Below are 23,801 nucleotides of genomic sequence, written 5' to 3'. Positions count from 1 at the left end.
GGTGTAAACCACGAGGTGGTCAAAGTCCAAGAGGCACAAAAGCTGACCCAAAGAGAATCATCACTTGTAGGAATCGAATCCGGATTATCTCGGAATTCTCTCCACAAAGAGAGTTGATCATTTGCCACTTAAGCTACCTTATTAGGTTATTGTGTCCTACTTTTGACAATTTGGTTTATTTCCTCCCAAACGCTCCCTAATTGAAGCCTGTACATTTACCGAAAGTTTAGCTGTGAGGGAGAAATCATGGGAAAAAGAATTGTAATTCGGTGAAAAAAAAAACGAGAATAAAGTAAGAACTCAAATTATATTGTTTTTTTGAGGGGAGGGGTACCCAGCTAAACTAGACTCTACAAGCAGTAGTAGCCATCATATCCCAATCCTTGCACAGGATCTCTCTAACAGCCACCGGCGGAGAATGAAATTCAATCCAATCGCAGTGTCTTCTTGGCGCCTTCTTAACCAACCTGTCGGCGACGCCGTTATTCTCTCGGGGTGTGAAGTTGACTGTTACCGTCCAGTCTTTCGCAAGCCACACTTTGCTTCATTTAACTAAAGCGCCATAGTGACTCAATGGCTCAAGACCTTCAGTGAGCCATTCGAATTACATTGTATGATAGTGAAGAATTGAATTATTGAGAATGTGAAAAGAAGAAGTGACATAAAAACTAAAATGCTCTTTTGTAACAATAATAACTAAGGGCAAAAAGGTTATTTCCATTTATTTTTCATTCCTTTCCATGCTATGTTGAATTGAAATTCGTAGGAAGGAGACATGAATTCCAATTTAACAAATGGAGGGAATTGCAATTCTCTCCAACCAAACAGTGTAATTTAGAGTTCAAAAAATTGTGTTGTAATTGCATTTCAATTACACCCAACCAAACATCTCATTATTATGTCCCGTTGAACGTGACACACTGAAACTAATCTTAGTATGTCGGGTAAGATGTAATAAGACACACTCCTTTATGAGGTTTTATGGAAATTATATTCAAACTCGAACTCAAAACATATGGTTAAATTAGTGTAATTTGAATATACTTAACGTATAGTGTAATTTGAATAGGTTATGAATAAAAAGATTCTCCCAACCCAAGTAAAAAGAGTTTACTAAACATGAACAATTATATTACCATAGTGATAGCCTACAAAGATTCCTTTTATCATGAGACACGGTCTTTGATCATGGGACCCTGGAAGGGATCAATCATCAATCTCCACCCATTAATTTTACCTCGAGATTCTCACATTCTCTCATCTTCGTTTAAAATAAGATTACCATTTTGGGTTTTTGTTGAATGGCCAAACTCAGAGAATGTTGGATTCCCTCTTGAAAATGAAAACCACTGTTCAATGTTTTGGTTTTACCTTAAATTTTTCTTTGTTATTGCATGTATAAACAATGTAACTGCCAGTGTATATCTTGCCCATGAGGGCATTCTTTTATCTTATATATATATATATATATATATATATATATATATATATATATATATATATATATATATATATATATATTATGGAAACTTGGGTAAAACCGTTTTAAATTTTCACTAAATGATAATGTTTGTTTCTTGAAAATATTAGTCAATAGGTAATACTATTTTATTAAAAATATAATACTTGTTAATACGAATAATTTAGTAGAAACACAAATATAGATACGCTAGCACAACATCATCTAGTTATTATGATGAGGTCACTCGACTAGGGTTTCATGTTATTGAGCTCCGGCCCGAAGGACTGCAACTCCTGTTATTTGAGGATCTTATTTAGTGTGGTTTTGTCACGATTTATCTAACTATTAGACTTTTGGTTTTGTTGTATTACGACATTACATACAAATTAAAGTATTACATTTTCGTTAAAAATATTACCTATATGAGATAGGTAGTATCACACAGTACATGATGCATTACCCCAATAATGCATTCTTGAACAAGATGACAAAGTATGTATCAAAGCATCAGACCATCCAACTATAAAGCTGGACAGACAATCAGACACAAGACTGTAAAAGGGATTTTCTTGATATCCCCCTAGTAACAAGTTTTGAATTAGATTAGAATGATGTTAAACAAATAAGCATTAGTGTGCATAATGCTGCTGAGGAATATGCTTTATTGAAGATAAAAGGAAAAGGAAAAAAGTTACTGAAATTGCCAAAAAGAACTTTGGGATAATAATAAAATATATAATGTTTTCCTTACAAGACCACTGTCCCAATGACAGGCATGCTGGTTCTCTCTTTTACACAGACTGCTTTTTCTTTTCTCTTGTTTTCTTTTCTTGGGTCTGATAAAGATAGCAGTATAATTGAGTTACTGACATGCTTAGAATGCTAAGATTGTTGAGACTCCCAGATTCCTCAAAACCCTCATTTGAAGGAGGGATGACTCACTGAGTTCATAACACTGTAGCTTCTGTTTTCTGGATAATCATTTGAGTGGAGATGAGGAGAGAAGCAAAGGGTGTGTATTGGTCTCTGGGATTTCTATTTCTGTGTTTTTTGGGCTCTGCAGTTAGTGTGCTGTCCCCCAAAGGTGTGAACTTTGAAGGTAAACATTGTTTCTATTGATTGAATCTTGCATAATCTGCTTCAAATATTGAAATCAATAAGAAAAATATATATATAATCTTTGGGTTTAATTTCCTTTCTGTGTTCAGTGCAAGCTTTAATGGGGATAAAAGCTGCTCTAAAGGATCCCCATGGTGTTCTTGATAATTGGGATGGGGATGCTGTTGATCCATGTAGCTGGACTATGGTCACTTGTTCTGCAGAGAGTCTGGTTATTGGACTGTAAGTTTAATCAAGAAAAACACCCCCCCATTTCTTTACAGACAACCTTAAATTCTTGCCTGCAAATCTGAAATGAAGATCAAGAAAGTGTTCTAATGTAGGTGATAGGGTGTGTTGTGCAGGGGAACTCCCAGCCAGTATTTGTCTGGAACTCTTTCTCCAAGCATTGGGAATTTGACAAACCTCCAGATCATGTAAGTTTCTTGGCTCAGAAATGGTTAAAGAAATCAGTAAATATGTTTAAAAATGGCTTCTTTTTTTATCATTCTGGTGTTCAAATTATCAAATATAGTGTGGTTTGACAGACTCTTGCAGAGCAACAACATAACAGGACCAATCCCGGTAGAGATTAATCGCCTCTCGAATCTTCACACACTCGATCTTTCTAATAACATCTTCACTGGTGAAATCCCTCCTTTGGGACATTTGAAAGGCCTCAAGTACTTGTAAGCACTTGACAATTAACCAAACATTACTGAGTAGAATTGGAATGGTTCTCTTCTTTTTCAAGAACGTAACTTTGATCGAACGTTTATATGTTTACATTGTTTCTTGGATTAGGAGGCTCAACAATAACAGCCTGTGGGGGGAAATCCCAGCGTCGCTGACAAACATGACTCAGCTTTCTCTCGTGTAAATTAAATCTCTCAATTCTTGGCTCAGATCGCCTTGTTTGCTAAACCTCTGCACGGAATGGATAACCTCGGTTTCTTGTCTTCTAATTCAGGGATTTATCATACAATAACTTGAGTGGACCTGTGCCAAGGTTTCCTTCCAAGACAATCAAGTAAGCTAGCTGCTTCATTGGATTCAAACAGTTGGTTGATTCAATGATTCCTAGTTTTCTTGGAATGAAATTAAATCTGAGGTTATCCTGTTCTTTCTGCTCTCTTGGTTTATGTTTGCAGCATTGTTGGAAATCCTCTTATATGCGCCACAGGCTCCGAACCACACTGCCATGGAACCACGCTGCTGCCTATGTCAATGACATTGAATGGTTCTGAAGGTACTTGTCAGAGTAATTAACTAAGATGTTTTCATTAATTTTTGGAAATTTATTCAGCTTGAAGTTAAATAAACCAGATTATGTTATTATCAGCTGCTCTAACTTCGAGAAAAGAGAAAAACCATAAACTTGCAATCGTCTTTGGCTCGAGCCTCGGGTGCATCTGTGCACTCCTCCTTGGAATTGGGCTGTTTCTATGGTCAAGGCAAAGGCAAAAACAGCAGACACTGTTTGATGCAAAAGGTTGCTGGCCTAATTCTTGGTTAGTTAATGTATGACTATATCATGTTTGGTTGATTAATCAAAGTTCATATGATTCGAATGTTTAGGCCGGGATCATGAGGAAATCTCCCTTGGGAATTTAAGGAGGTTTCAGTTCAAGCAGCTTCAGACTGCCACCAACAACTTCAGCAGCAAAAACATCCTGGGAAAAGGCGGTTTTGGGAACGTCTACAAAGGTTATCTCCCGGATGGAACTGCAGTGGCTGTGAAGAGACTAAAAGACGGAAGTGCTGCCGGGGGTGAGAAGCAATTCCAGACAGAAATCGAGATGATCAGCCTGGCTGTGCATAGGAATCTTCTTAGGTTGCTGGGATTCTGCATGACTGCAACCGAAAAGCTTCTGGTTTACCCTTACATGTCCAATGGTAGCGTCGCTTCTCGCCTCAAAGGTAGCAAAAGTACTATGAATTGACTCTTTGTGCTTCAGTAGGTTGAGAAAGTAGTTATGAACAGATACTGTATCAATTGATTACTTATTATTTCCTCGATCACAGTGAAGCCAGTATTGGACTGGTGCACGAGGAAGCGAATCGCGATAGGAGCTGCAAGGGGACTAGTATACCTCCATGAACAATGTGATCCCAAGATAATCCACAGGGATGTGAAGGCTGCAAATATACTACTAGATGACTACTGTGAAGCAGTGGTGGGAGATTTCGGGCTGGCAAAACTTCTAGACCACCAAGATTCTCATGTTACAACAGCTGTACGAGGAACCGTCGGGCATATTGCCCCAGAATATCTATCAACAGGCCAATCCTCAGAAAAAACCGACGTTTTTGGGTTTGGAATCCTCCTCCTGGAACTAATCACAGGCCTGAGAGCCATAGAGTTTGGCAAAGCAGCCAACCAGAAAGGCGCCATGCTCGACTGGGTGAGTGAGTTACTCTATAGTCTATATCGATGTGTTCTGTCTCGACTAAAAGTACATTACAATATTTACAGGTAAAGAAAATTCATCAAGACAAGCAACTTGATGCACTTGTGGACAAGGATCTGAAGAACAGCTATGATGGGATTGAGCTAGACGAAATGGTGCGTGTTGCATTACTGTGCACCCAATACGTTCCGGGCCACAGGCCGAAGATGTCTGAGGTGGTTCGAATGCTAGAAGGCGACGGGCTTGCAGAGAGCTGGGAAGCATGCCAGAAAGTAGAGCCCAGTAGTAAGTACAAGATCCAAGAACTCTCCTCATCGGACCGATTCTCTGACCTTACAGTTGATTCGTCGTTGCTTGCACAAGCCATGGAGCTCTCCGGTCCGAGGTAGACTGGAATGTTGTTTCAGTTTACACCACAAAATCAAGAATTCTCTGAGGACTGTATAAGTCATCATTAAGGTTGTTTAGTTTTAAGCTGTATAGTAAGTATATCATAGTCTTTGGAACATTGAAAGGTTTTGATGAGGTTTTATTTTGTTTTTGTTTTTGGTTGTATAGATAAGATCCATATTATATATTGAAAAGAATTCATTATGTTGGTCAAGTAATTGGTTTGATAACTATAAAAATTTTAAGTTCGACTTCTTATTGAAGCTATCTAATATAGAGATATAATGAAGAGTGCATTTCATGAAAAGAGAAAGAGGGCTTAAATAGCCAAGCATACAACTGAAACACCAAAGTCTGTGAACAATTATTAGACCTATTCTAATCTTACAAACTAGGAAGAACTAGTCCATAAAGTAAACTAAATTATATTAAAATATATTATGCCTTCTTATCTAATAGCCTAGTTGAATCAATCAGTTATGAATAACCTATAATGGTTTGTCTTTGTAGCTCTTTACCAACTAGGGTCATAAGGTAGACTTCACCCAAAACGCACATTTGAATAGTAACAATAGACTTTTATAAATCCAAAAGAATAAACCATAATAGATAAACCCTAAACATCAAACTACTTACGTTTAAATACAAGAATCATGTTTCATTCAACCATATTTTTATTTATTTATTTAACTTAAGCCCACAGGACCTCGTCCTTAGAGCCACTGCGGAGGTAAATCGCAAGTCAGCAAGTCGCGCAATCAGCCCATCAATCAGATCATAGTTTTCATGTGCGCGCAAGGAATCCAATCCAGACCTTCCATCATCTTTAAACATTTTTTCTATACATGTTTCTAGATTTATACTTCCACATTACCGCCTCCCGTCATGACCTTTTAAGTCAAACGATAAACCAATTATACTAAATCCCGTGCCACAACTTATTTATGTCTTTTCTACTCATTTGGTTGTACAATCTGCAGGAGGGGTCAATAATGTTGAAATGATAGTAAACTAACTTCAACTACTGTTGGCATTTAAGTAGGAATGATTTCGTACCAATTTAATACTGCATATAACCTGACGTGACAGCTGCAATAAATGTGTCATGGTGCATGTACATGTAACTAGTGATTTATATTTGAATCTAGTTAGAACATTAATATCATTTGGGGATATTAAATGATTATTATAAGAGTGATTAGGAAATAAAATGTGGAAAAAAAAAAGAATAAAGTTGAATTTTATAAAATAAAAAAATAAAAAAATTAATGCGTCAGGCGCGCCTGAGGCGCCATACGGACGCATGCAATGAACGCGTTCGTGTTGCCTATTTGCCTTTGGCTGTGCGCAAACACGTATAGCATTTGTTTTTTTTTTTTTAGAAAATGGTCAAATAGACCCCTAAACATTATCCTAAAGGTCAATTAGCCTCCTAAACTTTAAAAAATGTTAATTAAACACTCAAACATGTTAAATTTGGTCAATGAAGCCCAAAAACCGATAAATGACCCATTATTACAGGTCATTTTAATTCCGGCGACGAAATCTGGCCACCGGTGACAGATTCCGGCGACCGGCGAATTTTTCCGAGGTCGGCGAGATTTTCCGGCCGTCCGGTCGTCTTCCATTGGAGAAGACGACCGGACGGCCGCCTTCTCCAATGGAGAAGGCGGCAGACGCTTCTCCATTGGAGTGGAAGACGATCGGACGGCCGTAAAATCTCGTCGGCCGCCGGAAAAATTCGCCGGTATCTGTCACCGGTGGTCGGATTTCGTCGCCGGAATTAAAATGACCTGTAATAACAGGTCATTTATCGGTTTTTGAGCTTCATTGACCAAATTTAACATGTTTGAGTGTTTAATTGACCTTTTTTAAAATTTAGGGGGCTAATTGACCTTTAGGGTAAAGTTTAGGGGCTTATTTGACCCTTTTCTCTTTCTTTTTTTTTTTCTTTTTTCTTTTTTGACATTAATCGAGTCTTTACAGGAAAATTATTTTCTAAAATAACCCCACCTCACATTTGCTATTAACCCTACACAAGTTAAATGATCTAATATTAACCCCCATTTCACCCCTGATGTAGATGCTCTTATATAAGTCTACCCAAAAATTAATAAATAAATAGATAATAAAAGAGTTTTCTCCTTTATATAGTCTCAAACAATCACTCGACCAAGTGTATACTTCGCGTTGACAACTATTATTTAATGTGATGACACATTTAATTACAAGATCAAATTCCTGTATTGAGCATTGATTTTTTGGGTTCAATCTAATTCGAATTTGATACAAACACATAAACTGTTAACTATAAGTACAAAATATGTGAACTGCAGACATATAATTTTTAGATATAAATTGCAAGATGAATCATAGTCCATACCTCCATGGTATAACAATTGCAATTCTTCTAATATAATCCGTACTTGTGTAGTAATAATCTTTCTGAAAATGTCTGCTGTGGGCTGGGCTTACCAGAATTTGGGCCTAGGCTTGAGATTGAGCAGAGAAATAAGCTTGGACTCTGAGAGGACAGGCCCATTACCTCAAACTGACTTTTCTTCCTCTTCTCACTGCAATCAAATAAGCTTTCGAAACAGTCCGATCAACGGTGCTAGGGCAGGTAATTCTCCAAGAACTCTCTTTTCATAAACCTGTAGTTTACTCGTTTAATTTTTTGATTAAAAGTGTTTACTTTTCCAATTAATCAGATTGTTCGGGTCTCGGCGACTGAGAATGGAGTGCGTAGTTCAGGGAATTATCGAGACGCAAGTAAGCTTCTCTTTTGAGCTGGATTATGCAAATAATTTTTTTTTTTCTTTCATTTTTATTTATTAAGTTCTGTATAAGTATTTTATGGAATTCGCTCCACCGAGTTGCATTTTCAGTGTTCTAAGTCAAGCAGTGCTATAATTGAGTTTCAGTGGCTGCCATATAACTGATAATTTAGTATCAATTTTGTGTGATTTTTTGAATCTTAAGTTCCCCGTTTCTCTGTGGCTATGCATTAATCATGTAGTGTTTTAGAAGGATAAGCTTTTTCCTTGTTGATTTCGAATTTTCTTTAGCTCTGGGAGTTTTGGTTGACCCTAATAAATAATGGAGTCTTAAGTTGGGAAAATTTGAGCATTGGCACTATGGACTGTTTTATCGTTTATAATAAATATTGCATAATAATGTATGCTGATGCTCTAATTAGTTTTATGGGAGGTAAAAAGTGATGGCTAAGGAAGAATTCATGGATGCATCACCAATTTTGGTGGAGTGAAGGCTGGGATTGTGGAAAAGATGCCTGGGGATTAAAGGAAAGACACCGGTGTGTTTAGTAACCTTGGAAAATTGGAGAAAAATTTTGGAAAAATAGAAAATGTGTTCAACAAATTCTCTCCAAAGGGATGAACAATGCCCATGTTTTCCAGTTTCCTTCACAAAGTTGAAAAGCAACATTTTATTTTTGGGTTTTCCAAATGGAAAACATGGCTCTCCATTTCCTAGCTTTAGCTGTTTTATTTATTTATTTTAAATCTCTCTCTCTCTCTCTTCGTTTTTTGTTCTCTAGTCTTATGGCAAAAGAGAAGTGAAGAGAGATTACCTTCTGAATCTAAGTTAGGGTGGCAATGGAGGAGAGTTGAGATATGACCACCTTCTCCTTCAATTGAGATACAAGAAAGTGGAGAGATTGAGAGAGAGAGAAATATGAGGGAGAGGAGATTTGAGAGAGAAGAAACTAAGAGAGTAGGCATTGAGGGCGCTAAGAGAGAGAGAGAGGGGGGAGGTGAGTTGGCTGAGGGAGGAAATGGTAGGGAACATGTACAAGGTTGGAGATTTGGGCTTTGAGGAAATTGGGCAGCTCAAAAAAAATTGGGGCTGTTTTTCCATTTGGAAAAGGAAAGAGTAGGAAAAATGGAAAATTAGAATATCAAAATGGAAAATAATTTTCATACTAAACCAGCGCTACATGCCATCCAAAAGAATAAATAAATGCTGCGAGGCATGGTTTGGTTTACCCTACGAGGCTAAGCTCTATGATTGATGGAGTGATAATTGTGCTTGGGGGGTATTAAGGAATGATTTTGAAAGAGGCTGATATCTGTGTTGTGATACATGGAATTGCCCATGCTTAGTAACAATTGTATAAGACATCACATTTATTGAAGTTTTGGCTACTAGTGCTGGTTAGTTTCAGATTTTTCCTGGCATCACTTCATTCTCTCACATTGTGTGCTTCATTTTAATCATTTATTTCCTTTGCAGCATGTTGAGGCTCTTGAGATTCTACTTCACGGACTTTGTGGTGTTCGTAAAGAAAGGCTATGCATACATGAATTATGCCTCAAAAGCGTTGCAAACCTAGGTGAATGTTACTTTCTTTTCTAACTGCTGTGGCCTTGAATCTGGAATGGTACTTGCTATCATCTATTTATTTCTTGATTGCTTCAGTCTACCACTTTATGTTAATTTTGACCTTCAGTTAATTTTTTTCTCCTTCTGTTGTACATTTAGAAGGTTTGTACCAATATATTCTAACCTTCTGAGAATATTATTCACTGGTGTTGATAAAGTGCATATAACTTGCTGTATACTCGCCTCAGTATTAATTAATTTACATATTACATGTGCATATGATTGACGCCACTGTGACAGTATTCTGTTTCCAATATAATAACTTTGCATGTGCACGACCCCTCTCCGTTAAATCGATATATATATATTTTTTCAGAACTGTAACTATATGCTCTTTCCCCCCAAAACTTTTTGCTAGAGCCTTACTTTCTGCTAACAAAGTTCACTTGATATTTTTCAGGGTTAGTGTCGTCGGAAATTCGCCTCATATGTGATCTTGAACAATCTGAACCCACATGGTAAGACTTGCAGTTTTTCATCAGTCATGCTTTTAGACTGTTTTAAGTTCCCGCTAAAACCAATTGTCAGGACTGTTCGACATGTGGGTGGTGCAATGAGAGGTGCTGTTGCTGATCAGATCTCAGTCCTGGTGAGGCCTGTGGTGGAAAGTAAGGTGAGCAAGAATGCACTCCGGATTCTTAATTCACTTGGCTATAAACTAGACCACGAGCTCTTGAGAGTTGGTTTTGCCTTCCATTTCCAAAGAGGTGCCCAGATAACTGTCACGGTGTCATCTATAAATAAGATGCTGAAGCTGCATGCCACAGACGAGGCTGTACCTGTAACACCGGGCATACAGCTAGTCGAAGTGACAGCACCCTCATCATCCGAAAACTACTCAGAAGTTGCTGCTGCTGTATCATCATTTTGTGAATATCTTGCACCGTAAGTTCCCCTTCCATTCTCAGTTTCGAAGTAGTAAGAAAACAAACCCCATTCAATCTTGCTACAAGCGAATAACTAAATTTGGCTCTTAATATCTAATATATGTGAGATCGTTATTGTTGTCCATTTCTTTGTTATATCTGATACTTTTAAATCTTTGACACTGTTGATCAATTATATATCATCATCCTAATTTATAATACTATTATTTCATATTATGTTCTGAATGGTGTTTACTTGTTCACCATTGGCAGGCTCCTCCATTTGTCAAAACCAGGCAACTCAACAGGGGTGGTTCCTACCGCCGCCGCAGCTGCTGCATCTCTGATATCAGATGGCGGAGGCACAAAACTGTAGTGCCCGCAGATATACAATCAAAAGAAGCTTTAATTTCATTGCCACAAAATTCCCAACAGCAAATGCCTATTTGAATGAACAGATCAGATAGTTTTGTGAGAGAGCACAAATACCATTTTATGGGACGTGTACTATTTTCTATCGATCTTATATGTAAAATACTATATTTTGTTCAAAAGTATTACATGTATGTTTTACATAAATTTGTAGATATTAGTATTGAACCAAGTCAATCGTTTAGCCAGCTACCAGTTTTTTTGAATAATATTTTCTTTTGAATGCTACTGACTCTATTACATTGTAGTATCTGTTCAAATATACTTTCTCATCATAATGAAGTACACAGAGTCAATAATGTCTCCACTGAGTTGGTTGTACCGAGCTGCTTTTTAAATGGTGAGTGTATTTAATTATATAGTACAACTAAGACTTGTAGCAGATTGGTGGCACCCTTATCTGCATGCCACTTGCCACATGCATGCAGACTTGATCTACGTGGCGCATTCCCCCATTATCCACAGCGTTTCATAACTGGAAGCGTATGTAGAGCGAGGCGGCGGCGTGTAACATATATAGATATCTACTAGAGTATATATACAGAGGCAGTCATATACTCATGTCATTGGTCGAAGACGAGAAAAGAAGCAAATTAAAGCAGGTAGGAATTGAAGAAGAAGATCGAAGATGTCAGGAGCACAAGGAGCGCAGCCAAAGGAGTCGAGAACCGCAACAACGTACGAGTCGGTTCCGCAGGAAGAGAACAAGACGCGACTTGACATCCGGTCCCGCGAGGACGAGAGGGGAATTGAGGTCGACAAGATTCAGGACAAGGTTGCAGATGCCGCCGGCAAAGGAGGTCCCGTCTTCGGCGCCGGCAAGGACGATGACAAGGACGACCTCGGCCTCACCGGCACCGGCACCGGCTAAACAAACGTTTTGTTATTTAACAATCCTGCATGCGATCCATTTTCATGCATGTAAATCTATCCGTCGTCAGTTTGCGTGTACGTGCATGCTAAGTTGATCTATCGGCGCCATAGTTTTGTTGTTTTTTGATAAACTTGTATGTTACGGTGGTAATAAAAAAAATACTATGAACTATATATTCATTTTGAAGGTTATTGAAAGATGATTTTGGGTACAGGGTTTAATTTCGTTATCAGTGAATCACAGTGATGGCCCGATGGGTCCAAAAGCCACGTGAGTTGCGCATGGGAAGCTAGCCCCCCCATGCCATTCAACTTGTGGCTGAGCTGGCCCGATACTATAATCCACTTCCTCAACTCACTCATCCAACTCAGCTTTTCTTTGAATGACTCCCATGCTGCCACCTCACTCTTATCCAAAATCCAATACTTTGCCCTCTCAATTCCATATCAAATTAAAGAATGTAATATATTACATTATATATGTCCACATGTGCTACCAATTTTATACTTTCAATTTTTTCTTAAAAAAAATTACATTATTATTGGCGAAGCACTTCGTACTCAAATGACATATCGAGCTTCAGTGGAGGCATTTCATCAGATTGAGAAAGTAGGTTTAAACAGATACTACAATGTTAGCATTCAAAAAAAAAGTTAAAAAGATGAGTCAGCAGAGGACGTTGTGTTTTAAGCGATAAACATGGAGATGGAATAGAGTTAGTTCGTGAAGTGTCACAGCAGCTGTGTACACCCAACCAATTGATTCCAAAAGCCAAAGGCCACTAGGCCCCACTTAGACTACTACATCCACCCCTTGGGTCCCACCAACCTCTCATCCAACCACAAGATTTTCACTCTCCTTTTCCCGAACCACTAATTCCCCGACACGTGTCACCTCTGGATTCTCTGCCCTTTACTGTGCCCATAAGTTCACATTCCACATTTCCACCATAATCCGCCATAGCTTCAAAAGCTTAGTTAGTTCCAAAACAAAAGAGGAGAAAAACTTGTACGGTGTATGTGTTAAAACTCTGAAATAATGTTGGCCGAGGAGAAAGGCTATGGGAGTTTAGATTTGGAAGTAAACAAGTGGGCCCGCGTATGCGACGTCTGCCGCTCGGTGACCTGCACCGTCTACTGCCGGACCGACGCGGCGTACCTCTGCGGCGGCTGCGACGCCCACATACACCGGACGGCCACCGCCCACGAGCGCGTCTGGGTGTGCGAGGCCTGCGAGCGCGCGCCCGCCGCGTTCCTCTGCAAGGCGGACGCCGCCTCGCTCTGCGCCACCTGCGACGCCGACGTCCACTCCGCCAACCCCTTGGCGCGCCGCCACCACCGCGTCCCGATTCTACCCATCCCCAGCACCCTCTACGGCCCTCCGGCCACCGGCGCTGTAGGCTCCGTCATGATCAGACCCACCGCCGGGGACACCCCGGAAGACGACGACGACGAATTCTTGACTCACGACGCCGGCGAAACCACCATCGATGAAGACGACGAAGACGAAGCAGCTTCTTGGCTGCTGCTTAACCCCACACCTGCCAAGAACAACGACAACAACAACAACATAAAAGAAGAAAGTGAGAACGCCTGCATAGATCTTCTGGAGTATAGTTCTTGCCAAGAAAACCAGTTCAACGATCATCACTATAACTTAAACCAGCCGCACCATTACTCTATCCCGGAGAAGAATATGAGCTATGGAGGAGGGGATAGCGTCGTCCCCAACAAAACCCACCTCCAGTATTACACCCACACCCAAACCCACCATGGAAGCTTTCAGCTTCAGGGAATGGAATATGAAACCTCCACCCCCGGATATGGCTACCCAGCATTCATCAGTCACAGCGTAAGTTTTCATTAATGGTTTATGCCTGATTAAATTGAACAATATGTTCCGTCTTGTCTTAACTATAAGCTCATAGTTGAACTGCACATTTATGTTACGTCCCTTATGTGGGTTGAGGTTTAATAAAAGCCTAATTTGATAGTTGATAAGTTTGATTGGAAATTTATGTTTATATATTATATGCTGAAGAGATGGAATTGTGTATTCTTGGTACCAGGTTTCTGTTTCCTCGATGGATGTTGGAGTTGTTCCAGAGTCAACTACAAGCGATGTTTCGATCTCCCATTCAAGGCCGCCAAAGGGCACCATTGATCTCTTCTCTGGTCCTCCAGTTCCGATGGCGTCGCAGCTGGGTCCGATGGACAGGGAGGCCAGAGTTTTGAGGTACAGGGAGAAGAAGAAGACGCGGAAGTTCGAGAAGACAATCAGGTACGCATCTAGAAAGGCGTACGCGGAAACCAGGCCGAGGATTAGAGGGCGGTTCGCGAAGAGAACAGACGCGGAGGGGGAAGTTGACCAGATGTTCTTCGCCCCATCAATGGCGGAAAGTGGATATGGCATTGTTCCATTGTTGTGAATCCAGGAGGAGAAGATTAAAGCTATTACTTTTTTTGTTGTATTAGAGTTATTACTTTTACAGTTTTACTGTCTTTTCATCATTGATCTAGCTATGGAGTGTATATGAATAATGAGATGCAATTGGGAGTTATTCAATTTTCTATATATGTTTTGTTGTAAATACCTGCAGATACATGTATTCATTATACTCTGAGTAAATCAAGTTATTGGTGACAGGTTTTCTACTTCATTTTTAATTTAAATCTAAGGTTACAAATTTGACTCTGGGCGGAGTGATTTATTGACTTTCTTAGTTTAAATCAGTTAGCTAAGGACAATTTTGAATGATTTATTTTGGCAAAGGATGCAACATACGGATGCAAAAATGACGTCGTTTTGCATCAAAACGCGCGTCCTACTTTAAAAAAAAAGTTTCAATTCCCAACAACAACATTATGTTGTTCATTTTTTAGTTCATTCATTCTGAATTTTTAGTTATGAAATTATGGATGTGTAGGTATGCAATTTTGAATTTATAGTTATGAAATTATAGATGTGTAATTATGCATGGTGTAGTTATGCAATTCTAGATTTTATAATTATGAAGTTATGGATGTATAGTTATGCAATTCTGGATGTATATTTATGAAGTTATGGATGTGTAGTTATGCAATTCTGGATTTATAGTTATGAAATTATGGATGTGTTGTTATGTAATTCTGGATGTATAGTTATGAAATTATGGATGTGTAGTTATGCAATTCTGATTTTTTTTTTTTTTTAAGTTAGACGTCAAAACAACGTCATTTTTGCATCTGTATGCACCATGCATGGTGCATACGGATACACAGCATAACGATTGATTTATTTTCTTGTGGTCATTTACTAGCTAACTGGCTAAGGTCACTAGGCGGGATTTACCTAGTTTATACTCTCGAATAATGACTACGAATTTCATTCGTCACTCAAAAAGAGATGATCAAGTGGCTCTGAAAGGGGTGACTAAGTGAATGGAGCAGAATCTTGTATCAAAAAGTAAGGAGTTCGATTTTCTTAGTGTTGTTTACTTCTCTTATGTGGTTTGCAGACGATAGATTCCTTACACACTCTTGTGTTGTGATTGTGGATTTCTTATTATTGTATCATGGAGTATAGTTCACCTAAATTTACTTTTAGTATATTGAAAGGTTGTTTCTAATGTACTACATATTATTTTTTTTAGTATTGTTTTCTATGAGACTTTGAACATTCTGACATGGGAGAGGGTAGATGGACATAGAACTCAAAACTCTGTTATCAAAACTTGTCTCATTTTTGGGAAATTTAAAGCTGTAAAGTACTTATCATCTCCAATAATAAAGAGCTATATATGATTCCTTTAAAAATCTACTTTTTTTAGGGATGCATTTGAAGCACTTTTAGTATATGCAATTGGATATTAATTGATGAGATATTGTGAAGATATAGCAGATGCTATTCCTTCTTCTGTTTAATATCTCAGGAATGACATATAACTTTGGAATAAAGTTATTTGTTTTGCCTCAAACCGGTATATATGTAACAACACCCTCAAAAGAGTTGTTCATGAATATAGATTGATATGAACTCATGTTTTAACTACACTACAAAAGCAATTTCATTAATGTAAATTTGACAGAAGTCTTATATATTAGCTCAGATTCTCATTAATAACCGATGTGGGACGCATCATGAGTGGTGATAGTCTTGGTAGGATTACTAGGATAAACTGTACTGTTACCCCTACTAGAGGTTTCCATTTCATATATGCATGTACTTTAAGGGAGCGTTTGATTCAGGTTATATAACATAACCAAGAGATTGTGACATTCCAAAGCTCATATCCCTATGTTTGGTTACTATTATCTTAGGGAATCTAAGATTTCCAAGGAACGTCACATTCCCTCCACATAGGATTTGAAGGGAATGTGATTCCCTTCAATTTTTTAGGTTATGTAAGATAACCTTGTTACCTTGGTTATGTTTGTTTATTATATATATATATATATATATATATATATATATATATATATATATATATATATATATATATATATATAATTATATATTTTTTATTTTTATTATGTTATGTTAACATATAAAATAATTTTGTTTCAAAAGTGTAAGATTTTAGTTAATATTTTAAAATCATGTAATTATATATGATATCATTAATTTTTAAATTTATTAAAATATATGAAAATATGTTAAGTATATTATAGTGTGTGTATAAAAGATAACCCTAAACCAAACATGATTATATTACATACCCCAATTTCAACAAAATACAGGAATCTAACATTCCCAGCAATCTAACATTCTCTAAGGTAATCTGACATTTCGTGAACCAAACCACCCTAATTATATTCTGCTTATCTTAACTTGTGAGGCAGCTAGCATTCACTGCACTGAAATGAAATAGAACCTGTGGAAAGGAGGTGGATCTGGGACCAGTGAACAAGTGGTGATGAACATGAAATCTGTATTGATCAAACAACACTGCTAAGTGGTATCTGATCTGCCACTTAATATTTTGTGAACAATGAGCTCCATCAAAGCATATTGCACTTTTCTCTTTTAGGTTTTGAACTTTTGTAGTAATATAATGCAAAAGATAAAAGCAGATAGATGAGATTCCATTGCAGATTGCACAAGAACAGAATTGAAGCTTGGCTTGGCTTGCCCCTTCACTTTTCATTCCTGATAGATCCTTAAAGCTAAGGGCTTTATGTATAGTATCTGATTTTGCCATTTCATTTGCTGAACACCACAACTCTTTTACACCTCAAAAGCCTTCATTCATCAACACCACTCATCCATCCCGGCCTGTTATATATATATTCTACCTTCATCCAAACAAGTGAAATGCATGTGAAAACACCAAGGAATTGAATCTTTAAAGGGTTCATAGAACAAAGGACAAGCTAGCTACCACACTCAACTGAACTGTCCACCTTCAATAATGGAACTTTAAGCAAAATAAGCACAATGAAATGTGAAAAGGTAAGTCTTATCTCTGCAGGGAATAAATAATGTCAAAAAAAATTGAAAATTTTTGAGGCTGCAATGCTTGATGCCATGTATGCTCCACCCCAGTGACCAAAGTGCATGCTCTTTATGATCCAAACAAACCCCAAGTATCTATTTCTTGTCTGCCATTTGTTGAGTGATCATAATTTTTTATTTTTTATTTTTATTTTTTTGTGTTGCAGATAACCACTAAACCAATCTCAACATCTATCCTACTTCTTGTAAGATCAGATGATTTAACTTTAAACCTCAATTCATTCATTTGGAAGAGATTAGATTATAACTGATGAAGTCAACAATCAACCTTTAAGGGAAAACCCCAACCAAGTTGGTCAGGTTGTTGCCTTGGTAACCACAAAGTTCTAAATTCAACTCTTAGTTGAATCGGGCTGGGCCTATTAGTTTTCTTTGTTTGAGCATGTGAAATTAAATATAAACAACTTAGGCTGGTTTGTCTCCTTGTGGTCCTTTGTCGGTTAGAGTTACTAGGTGGGATTTACTTTCTTATAGTCCTTTGTCGACTAGGGTTGCAAGGCGGACCCAGTTTACATACTCATGGAGCTCTCTCAATTGGGGTACCTAGTCGGCCTAGTAAGCATCGTTACATTGCATCTGGCGAGAGATACGAGGTCAAGGTGGGTGTTTTCGCTGCACGCGACTTTGTAAGAGAAGAAGTAGTTAGAATGAGCACACCACAATCTACTTTTAGTATAAATATTGTCACCATATGTGTCATGAAACCTAGTTTTACTATTAATATATTGTCAGCACATGTGTCATGGTACTTTTCTGCAAGTATTATGTGCCACCCTTTTTGCTAGTAGGGTCTTCAATTCTCTATCTTTGGGCACTTTGTGTATCTGTTTCTGCTTTGCTATTTGATGAACATCATTGCTTTAATTTCTACACCTAGCTACTTGCACTGCAGTGTCAAGATTCTTAATTACCACGTTTCATCCATGGCATCCGATTGTTAAAAAACGAATAATAAATACACATGAAAACAAAAACACCTTCTTTTGAAGATATACTATATATGAATTTTAAGGATATTCATATATGGCTGCTAAAGTTAAACATTACAAGATGTACACAATATAATATGCCCATGGAATAAGTCATTATGCTCTAGCTAGCTTTCAACATCAGCAAAAACAATAATTTTTAATTTTTATTTTTCTCCATTTCCTCTCACATTATTGTACAAAAAAGCAAAAACCCTATGAGAAAAATATTAGTGTGTTTACTTTTCCTTTGGATTAGGAATTTGTTTATGGACAAAAAGACCACTCAATTTATCTTCAAGTGCATCTGTATTCGTGCTCTAACGAATTTAAACGAGCTTTCTCCTTGCACTTTTGTGGTTGGATATCTTGCACACCCTACAATCTGGTCTTGGTGCTGACTTGGATCAAGATACGTTGTTTAGTTTAATTGACTTTGGCGAGAAAGTCATAATCGGTGGAAAGAGCAGGAGGATGGCAACCGTGGATGCACCGGCAGCTGGCGGCTGGCATTGGGACAAATTATTGTGTGGACCATAGTTTTTATGTTATAAAATAATGTATATTTAGTACAAAAATAATGTACTTTTAATATATTAAAAATGTACTTTATATTCAGGGAAATTATCTTATTTGAATACTAAAAGTATATTAACTTAATAGGGTAGCTCAAGTGGCAAATGAGCTTTTTTTGTATGAGAGAATTTTGGGATAACCCGGGTTCGACTCTCACAAGTGACAATCCCCTTTGGGGCCAGCTTCTGTGCCTCTCGGAGCGAACTGGGTGGCTCCTGGACCGTTAAACGGACAGAGAAAGATCTAGACCACAATGTGTGGTTGACACCAAAAAAAAAAAGGAATAAGGGTCAAATAGGCCATCGTACTGCACACAATAATACAATTAGGCCACTGAACTAAAAAAAAAACAACAATTAGGCCACTGAACTAAAAAAAACAACAATTAGGCCACTAAACTAAGCAATTTCATTCAATTATTCTAATTTACAGGTTTTGTAGGTTACTAACAGGTCACCCAAATAATTTAAAATATTTTTAAAAAAATTATTATTTAAAAATAATAAATTAAAATTAAAAAAAAAAAAAAAAAAAAAACATTAACCGTCTCTGCCGGAGACGAGTTTCTTGTCTCCGGCCATGGACGAAGAAACTCTTCGTCTTCGGCAGAGACGAGTTTTTTTTTTTTTTTTTTAATTTATTATTTTTAAATAATAATTTTTTTTAAAATATTTTAAATTGTTTGGGTGACCTGTTAGTAACCTACAAAACCTGTAAATTAGAATAATTGAATGAAATTGCTTAGTTTAGTGGCCTAATTGTTGTTTTTTTTGGTTCAGTGGCCTAATTGCATTATTGTGTGCAGTTCAATGGCCTATTTGACCCTTATTCCAAAAAAAAAAAAAAAAAGAATACTAAAAGTATCTTATTTTTTATAATTTACATATCGTATTGCAGGCTGCGATCACTGGATTTGTCCTTATCGTTCGACCACTATAGGGGCCCATAATGTAAAGATTCTTCTAACACATATATTATTCCAATTGGGCCTCTCCTATTTGGATTTGTACTCTTCCAACAAAGATGGGCCCTAATTTGAAGCCCAACTCTATTATGAATGTGGGCCAAGTATTCGTGGATACTTTACCCATAACGGGTATGAGTAGACAGTCAGACGTTATGCCATGGAACCGTGTTCACCATTCATGGTGAACACAGTTCTAACGGTGTTAGTACACTGTTATCTTTTTTTTTTTTTTTTTTTTATTTAATTGCGTGACTTTTCTTCTTTATTTTCACATTTTGCGGTTTCACTTTAATTTGAGGTGAACAAAAATTTCGGACATTCATAAATTATGAATTCATGCCTGCACATTCATTTGGAACCATGCCTACACATTCCCGTCCGAAATCACGGACATTCATAAATTATGAATCCATGGCTGTACATTCACTTTGGAACCATGCCTACACATTCACTTTGGAACCATGAGATTATGAATTTTCTGTTATAAGATTATGAATTTTCTGTTATGAGATTATGAATTTTCAGTTATGAGATTATGAATTTTCTATTATGCGATTATGAATTTTCTGTTATGAGATTATGAATTTTCATTACATTCATAATTTCGGACATTCATAAATTATGAATTCATGCCTGCACATCCACTTTGGAACCATGCCTACATATTCCCGTCCAAAATCACGGACATTCATAAATTATGAATCCATGCCTGCACATTCACTTTGGAACCATGCCTACACATTCACTTTGGAACCATGAGATTATGAATTTTCTGTTATAAGATTATGAATTTTCTGTTATGAGATTATGAATTTTCAGTTGTGAGATTATGAATTTTCTGTTATGCGATTATGAATTTTCTGTTATGAGATTATGAATTTTCATAGAATTCATAATCTCATAACAGAAAATTCATAATTTGATCAAACGACGTGCCGTTAACTCCACATCCGCGAATTTTATTTTTTTTGGCCTAAAAACGACGTCGTTTTGTCTTGTGTTCACCATTCTCGGTGAACACGATTCCATGGCATAATTTGCGGTAGACAGTATACACTACAAGAATTAGATGTTTTTAGGATTGTGTTTCTATGTAATTGATGGTTTTGTAGGAACTGGGTCCATAAAAAATTGGGTATATAAGTATAGAATGGCGAAGGAAAATATTAACTTTATTATTTGGGACGGTCTAAAATAGTATATACAAAGTTCGATATATTGGTTCAAAATGACGATTCAAAGAATAGATAAATAATAAATACTATAGTCTTAATAATGAAATAGAAACAACATTGTTATCGTTAGGAGTCGAACCCTAGTATGCTAGCGGAATGGATGTCTTTTAAGGGAAAAGAGGGGTGTCTATTTATATTGTTGAAGGACTCAGGGATGGTTGACAAATGGACGACATCGGACAACCTTCATTCTTCTTCACACACGTGTCCCCCCACTACTTTGCTTCTAGCGCACTCCCATGCATAAGTAGAGCTTCATGCCCTTTAATACACAAGATCTTGAGTGGTTTGTGTGGTTAGTGCTTGTGTTATTAAGTGAGAGGTTGTGGATTTGATATCCCATGGTAACACTGTACCTTTAATAATATTTTGCTTCAAGCTTCCTTCTTACCTTAGCCCAATAGATTTTTATAATTCTTATTGGGCCAACACCTCACCCATAAAGATGGACACCCTTCCCCAATAAAATGGCTCCTGGGACTTGGCAACCCGTTTCCGGGCTACTCCTATCTATTTATACTACTAAAGGCATCAACATCAATGGTTTTTGCAACTTTTAGGTCCATGTGGAGGAGAGAGAGGCTTGGAAAGAGAATGGTGAGTTCCTTCTGTAAGACCCAAGTTTTTTGTGGGTCTCACAGGAGAGAGAAGGCAGAAGGCTACTGCCTTTGTGCGTGTTTCATTCACATACAGCGCCTAGTCTGACGCGTGCAATGTACGCGCAAATGGCGTGTTAACTGCATTGTTTTTTTCTTTTCTCTTACTTTTTGTGTCAAATTTGCTTCTTCTTTTTTCTTTTTTCTTCTTCTCGCTACTTCCCCTCTTTCCTAATTGGTACCTCTTAAAAAATAATAAAAAAAATAAATAAATAAAAAAAACCACTCCAATTTAACTTGCTCTAACGAAACATATCATACAACTTTATTCATCCATTCTTTACCCAAATTGAATATCTATATTAATGTGAAAGGGCGTGGCTGGTTTTCCAACATGATCATTAATATGGTTGACAAATTAGGTGGTGATGTTGGAGTTGGCGGATATGTGGTGGTTCGGAGAAGTGTTTGTGCGTGTGTACGCGCGCGCGCGCGCACACACACACACACATATATATATATATATATATCGTATGAGAATACACTTTTTGAAAAAAATTAAGAATCCATTAAATACGGAACGGATCAAATCAGATTTTTTAAAAAAATGTGATGATATTTTTATAATTATTTTTAATTTCACTTTGCAATCTTAAACACTTAAATATGTAATATTTAACAACTAAATATGCAAACCTGGATAAATTTTAAAAATCAATGAAAAACAAAATTTTAAACCTAAACCGTAAATGTTGGACCCTAAGCAGTAAAAAGTGAACTGCTAAATCAAATAAAATAAAAAACTCAGTCATAAACTCTAAAATCTAAACATTAAATGCAATGCACTCGCGCATTTTGACAAGTGCAATCTTTTATATCCACGAGTGTACAATAGGTAAAGTTTACTCTTGTGTAATACACCGTAATTTGTAAAGTATCTCATTTTGTGAGACAAGCTTAACTAAGAGGATATTGATTTTATTTTTGTTTTGAATATCAAAAAGATATTAATAAGAATTGAACTTGTAACTTTTAAGTATAAAAATTATACTCTATTATATTCACTCGATCACCTCATTTGAGTTCGGAGGAATATAGTTTTGATTGAATTAAAAGTTGGAATTTAATAACAAATTAAAGTAATAATTTCACGCACTCTTAGACTACTTTGAATTCTCTGAATCATTAAACTACATGCACTTTCCTAGTTTCCTCATCACTTATACATGTTTTTTTACCCTTAAAAATCCGTTAAATCCAATTAAGAAACATTAATAACTATGACACAAAATTCTATAATTTCCTTTTTTAATCTGATTACAACTTACAAGTTATCATAATTCTCTCTCTTTTCTTCTCTTTATTCAATAATATTTAGAAACAAGGTCAAATAAGTTATCGAATTACACACGATATTACAATTAAGTCATTAAATTTAAAAAAAAATTATAATTAAATCCTTAAATTAACTCATTTCATGCAATTCGTTCAATTTACATATTTTTTCAATTTATAGCAGGTCACCTAAATTTAAATAATTAAAAAAAAAAAAAAAAAAAAAAACGTCTCCGCCGGAGACGAAGAAACCTTTGTATCCGGCTAGAGATGTTGAAGGTATCTTCGTTCCCATGGCCGGAGACGAAGAAACCTTTTAAATAATTATTTTTAAAAATTATTTTTTAAATTTAGATGACTTGTTAAAAACTGAAAAAACCTATAAATTGGACGAATGGCATAAAATGAGTTAGTTTAGGGATTTAATTATATGACCAAATTGCGGAATAATATTTATCCAATCAAACATTATAGTTTGCCTTGCCATGAAATACAATATAATTATTAGTATTGTTGTAAGTATTAGAGTAAATACTCAAAATGGTCCCTCGACTATAGCTAAATTCACAAATTGGTCCCCGACTTTCAATTTCAACCAATTAAGTCCTTAACTTTGTAATTTTGACACGATTTGGTCCTCCATCTATTTGACCGTTTGTTGACCGTGATCGACCATCTCCAGAAGAACCTTCAG

At 36.8% G+C, this 23,801-nt stretch overlaps 3 protein-coding genes and 1 long non-coding RNA gene across 4 annotated transcripts; 3 read left to right on the top strand and 1 right to left on the bottom strand.

Annotated features, from left to right (window-relative positions):
• The first annotated feature begins 2,198 nt into the window (after positions 1 to 2,198).
• LOC109180512 (protein NSP-INTERACTING KINASE 1-like) lies at positions 2,199 to 5,555 on the top strand. Its single transcript, XM_019330138.1, has 11 exons — positions 2,199 to 2,561; positions 2,671 to 2,803; positions 2,926 to 2,997; positions 3,109 to 3,249; positions 3,365 to 3,436; positions 3,531 to 3,590; positions 3,712 to 3,809; positions 3,903 to 4,052; positions 4,139 to 4,480; positions 4,586 to 4,965; positions 5,037 to 5,555. Exons 1-11 carry the CDS (start codon positions 2,456 to 2,458, stop codon positions 5,358 to 5,360), a joined length of 1,878 nt encoding a protein of 625 aa, XP_019185683.1. The 5' UTR covers positions 2,199 to 2,455; the 3' UTR covers positions 5,361 to 5,555.
• LOC109180515 lies at positions 3,808 to 21,723 on the bottom strand. Its single transcript, XR_002054081.1, has 3 exons — positions 21,713 to 21,723; positions 5,735 to 5,739; positions 3,808 to 3,866 (listed from the first exon to the last, which is right to left on the bottom strand). It is a non-coding gene; the product is annotated as an uncharacterized LOC109180515 (long non-coding RNA).
• LOC109180514 (mediator of RNA polymerase II transcription subunit 18) lies at positions 7,946 to 11,220 on the top strand. The gene is made up of 6 exons (XM_019330140.1): positions 7,946 to 7,984; positions 8,073 to 8,133; positions 9,616 to 9,715; positions 10,166 to 10,223; positions 10,294 to 10,650; positions 10,905 to 11,220. Exons 2-6 carry the CDS (start codon positions 8,098 to 8,100, stop codon positions 11,005 to 11,007), a joined length of 654 nt encoding a protein of 217 aa, XP_019185685.1. The 5' UTR covers positions 7,946 to 7,984; positions 8,073 to 8,097; the 3' UTR covers positions 11,008 to 11,220.
• LOC109180513 (zinc finger protein CONSTANS-LIKE 2-like) lies at positions 12,677 to 14,589 on the top strand. Its single transcript, XM_019330139.1, has 2 exons — positions 12,677 to 13,788; positions 14,006 to 14,589. Exons 1-2 carry the CDS (start codon positions 12,976 to 12,978, stop codon positions 14,363 to 14,365), a joined length of 1,173 nt encoding a protein of 390 aa, XP_019185684.1. The 5' UTR covers positions 12,677 to 12,975; the 3' UTR covers positions 14,366 to 14,589.
• Positions 21,724 to 23,801: the final 2,078 nt, after the last annotated feature.

The sequence above is a fragment of the Ipomoea nil genome, unplaced genomic scaffold (genome assembly GCF_001879475.1).
Source record: "Ipomoea nil cultivar Tokyo-kokei standard unplaced genomic scaffold, Asagao_1.1 scaffold1026, whole genome shotgun sequence".
Taxonomy (NCBI): domain Eukaryota; kingdom Viridiplantae; phylum Streptophyta; class Magnoliopsida; order Solanales; family Convolvulaceae; genus Ipomoea; species Ipomoea nil.
This window is presented reverse-complemented; position numbering and strand designations above follow the sequence as displayed.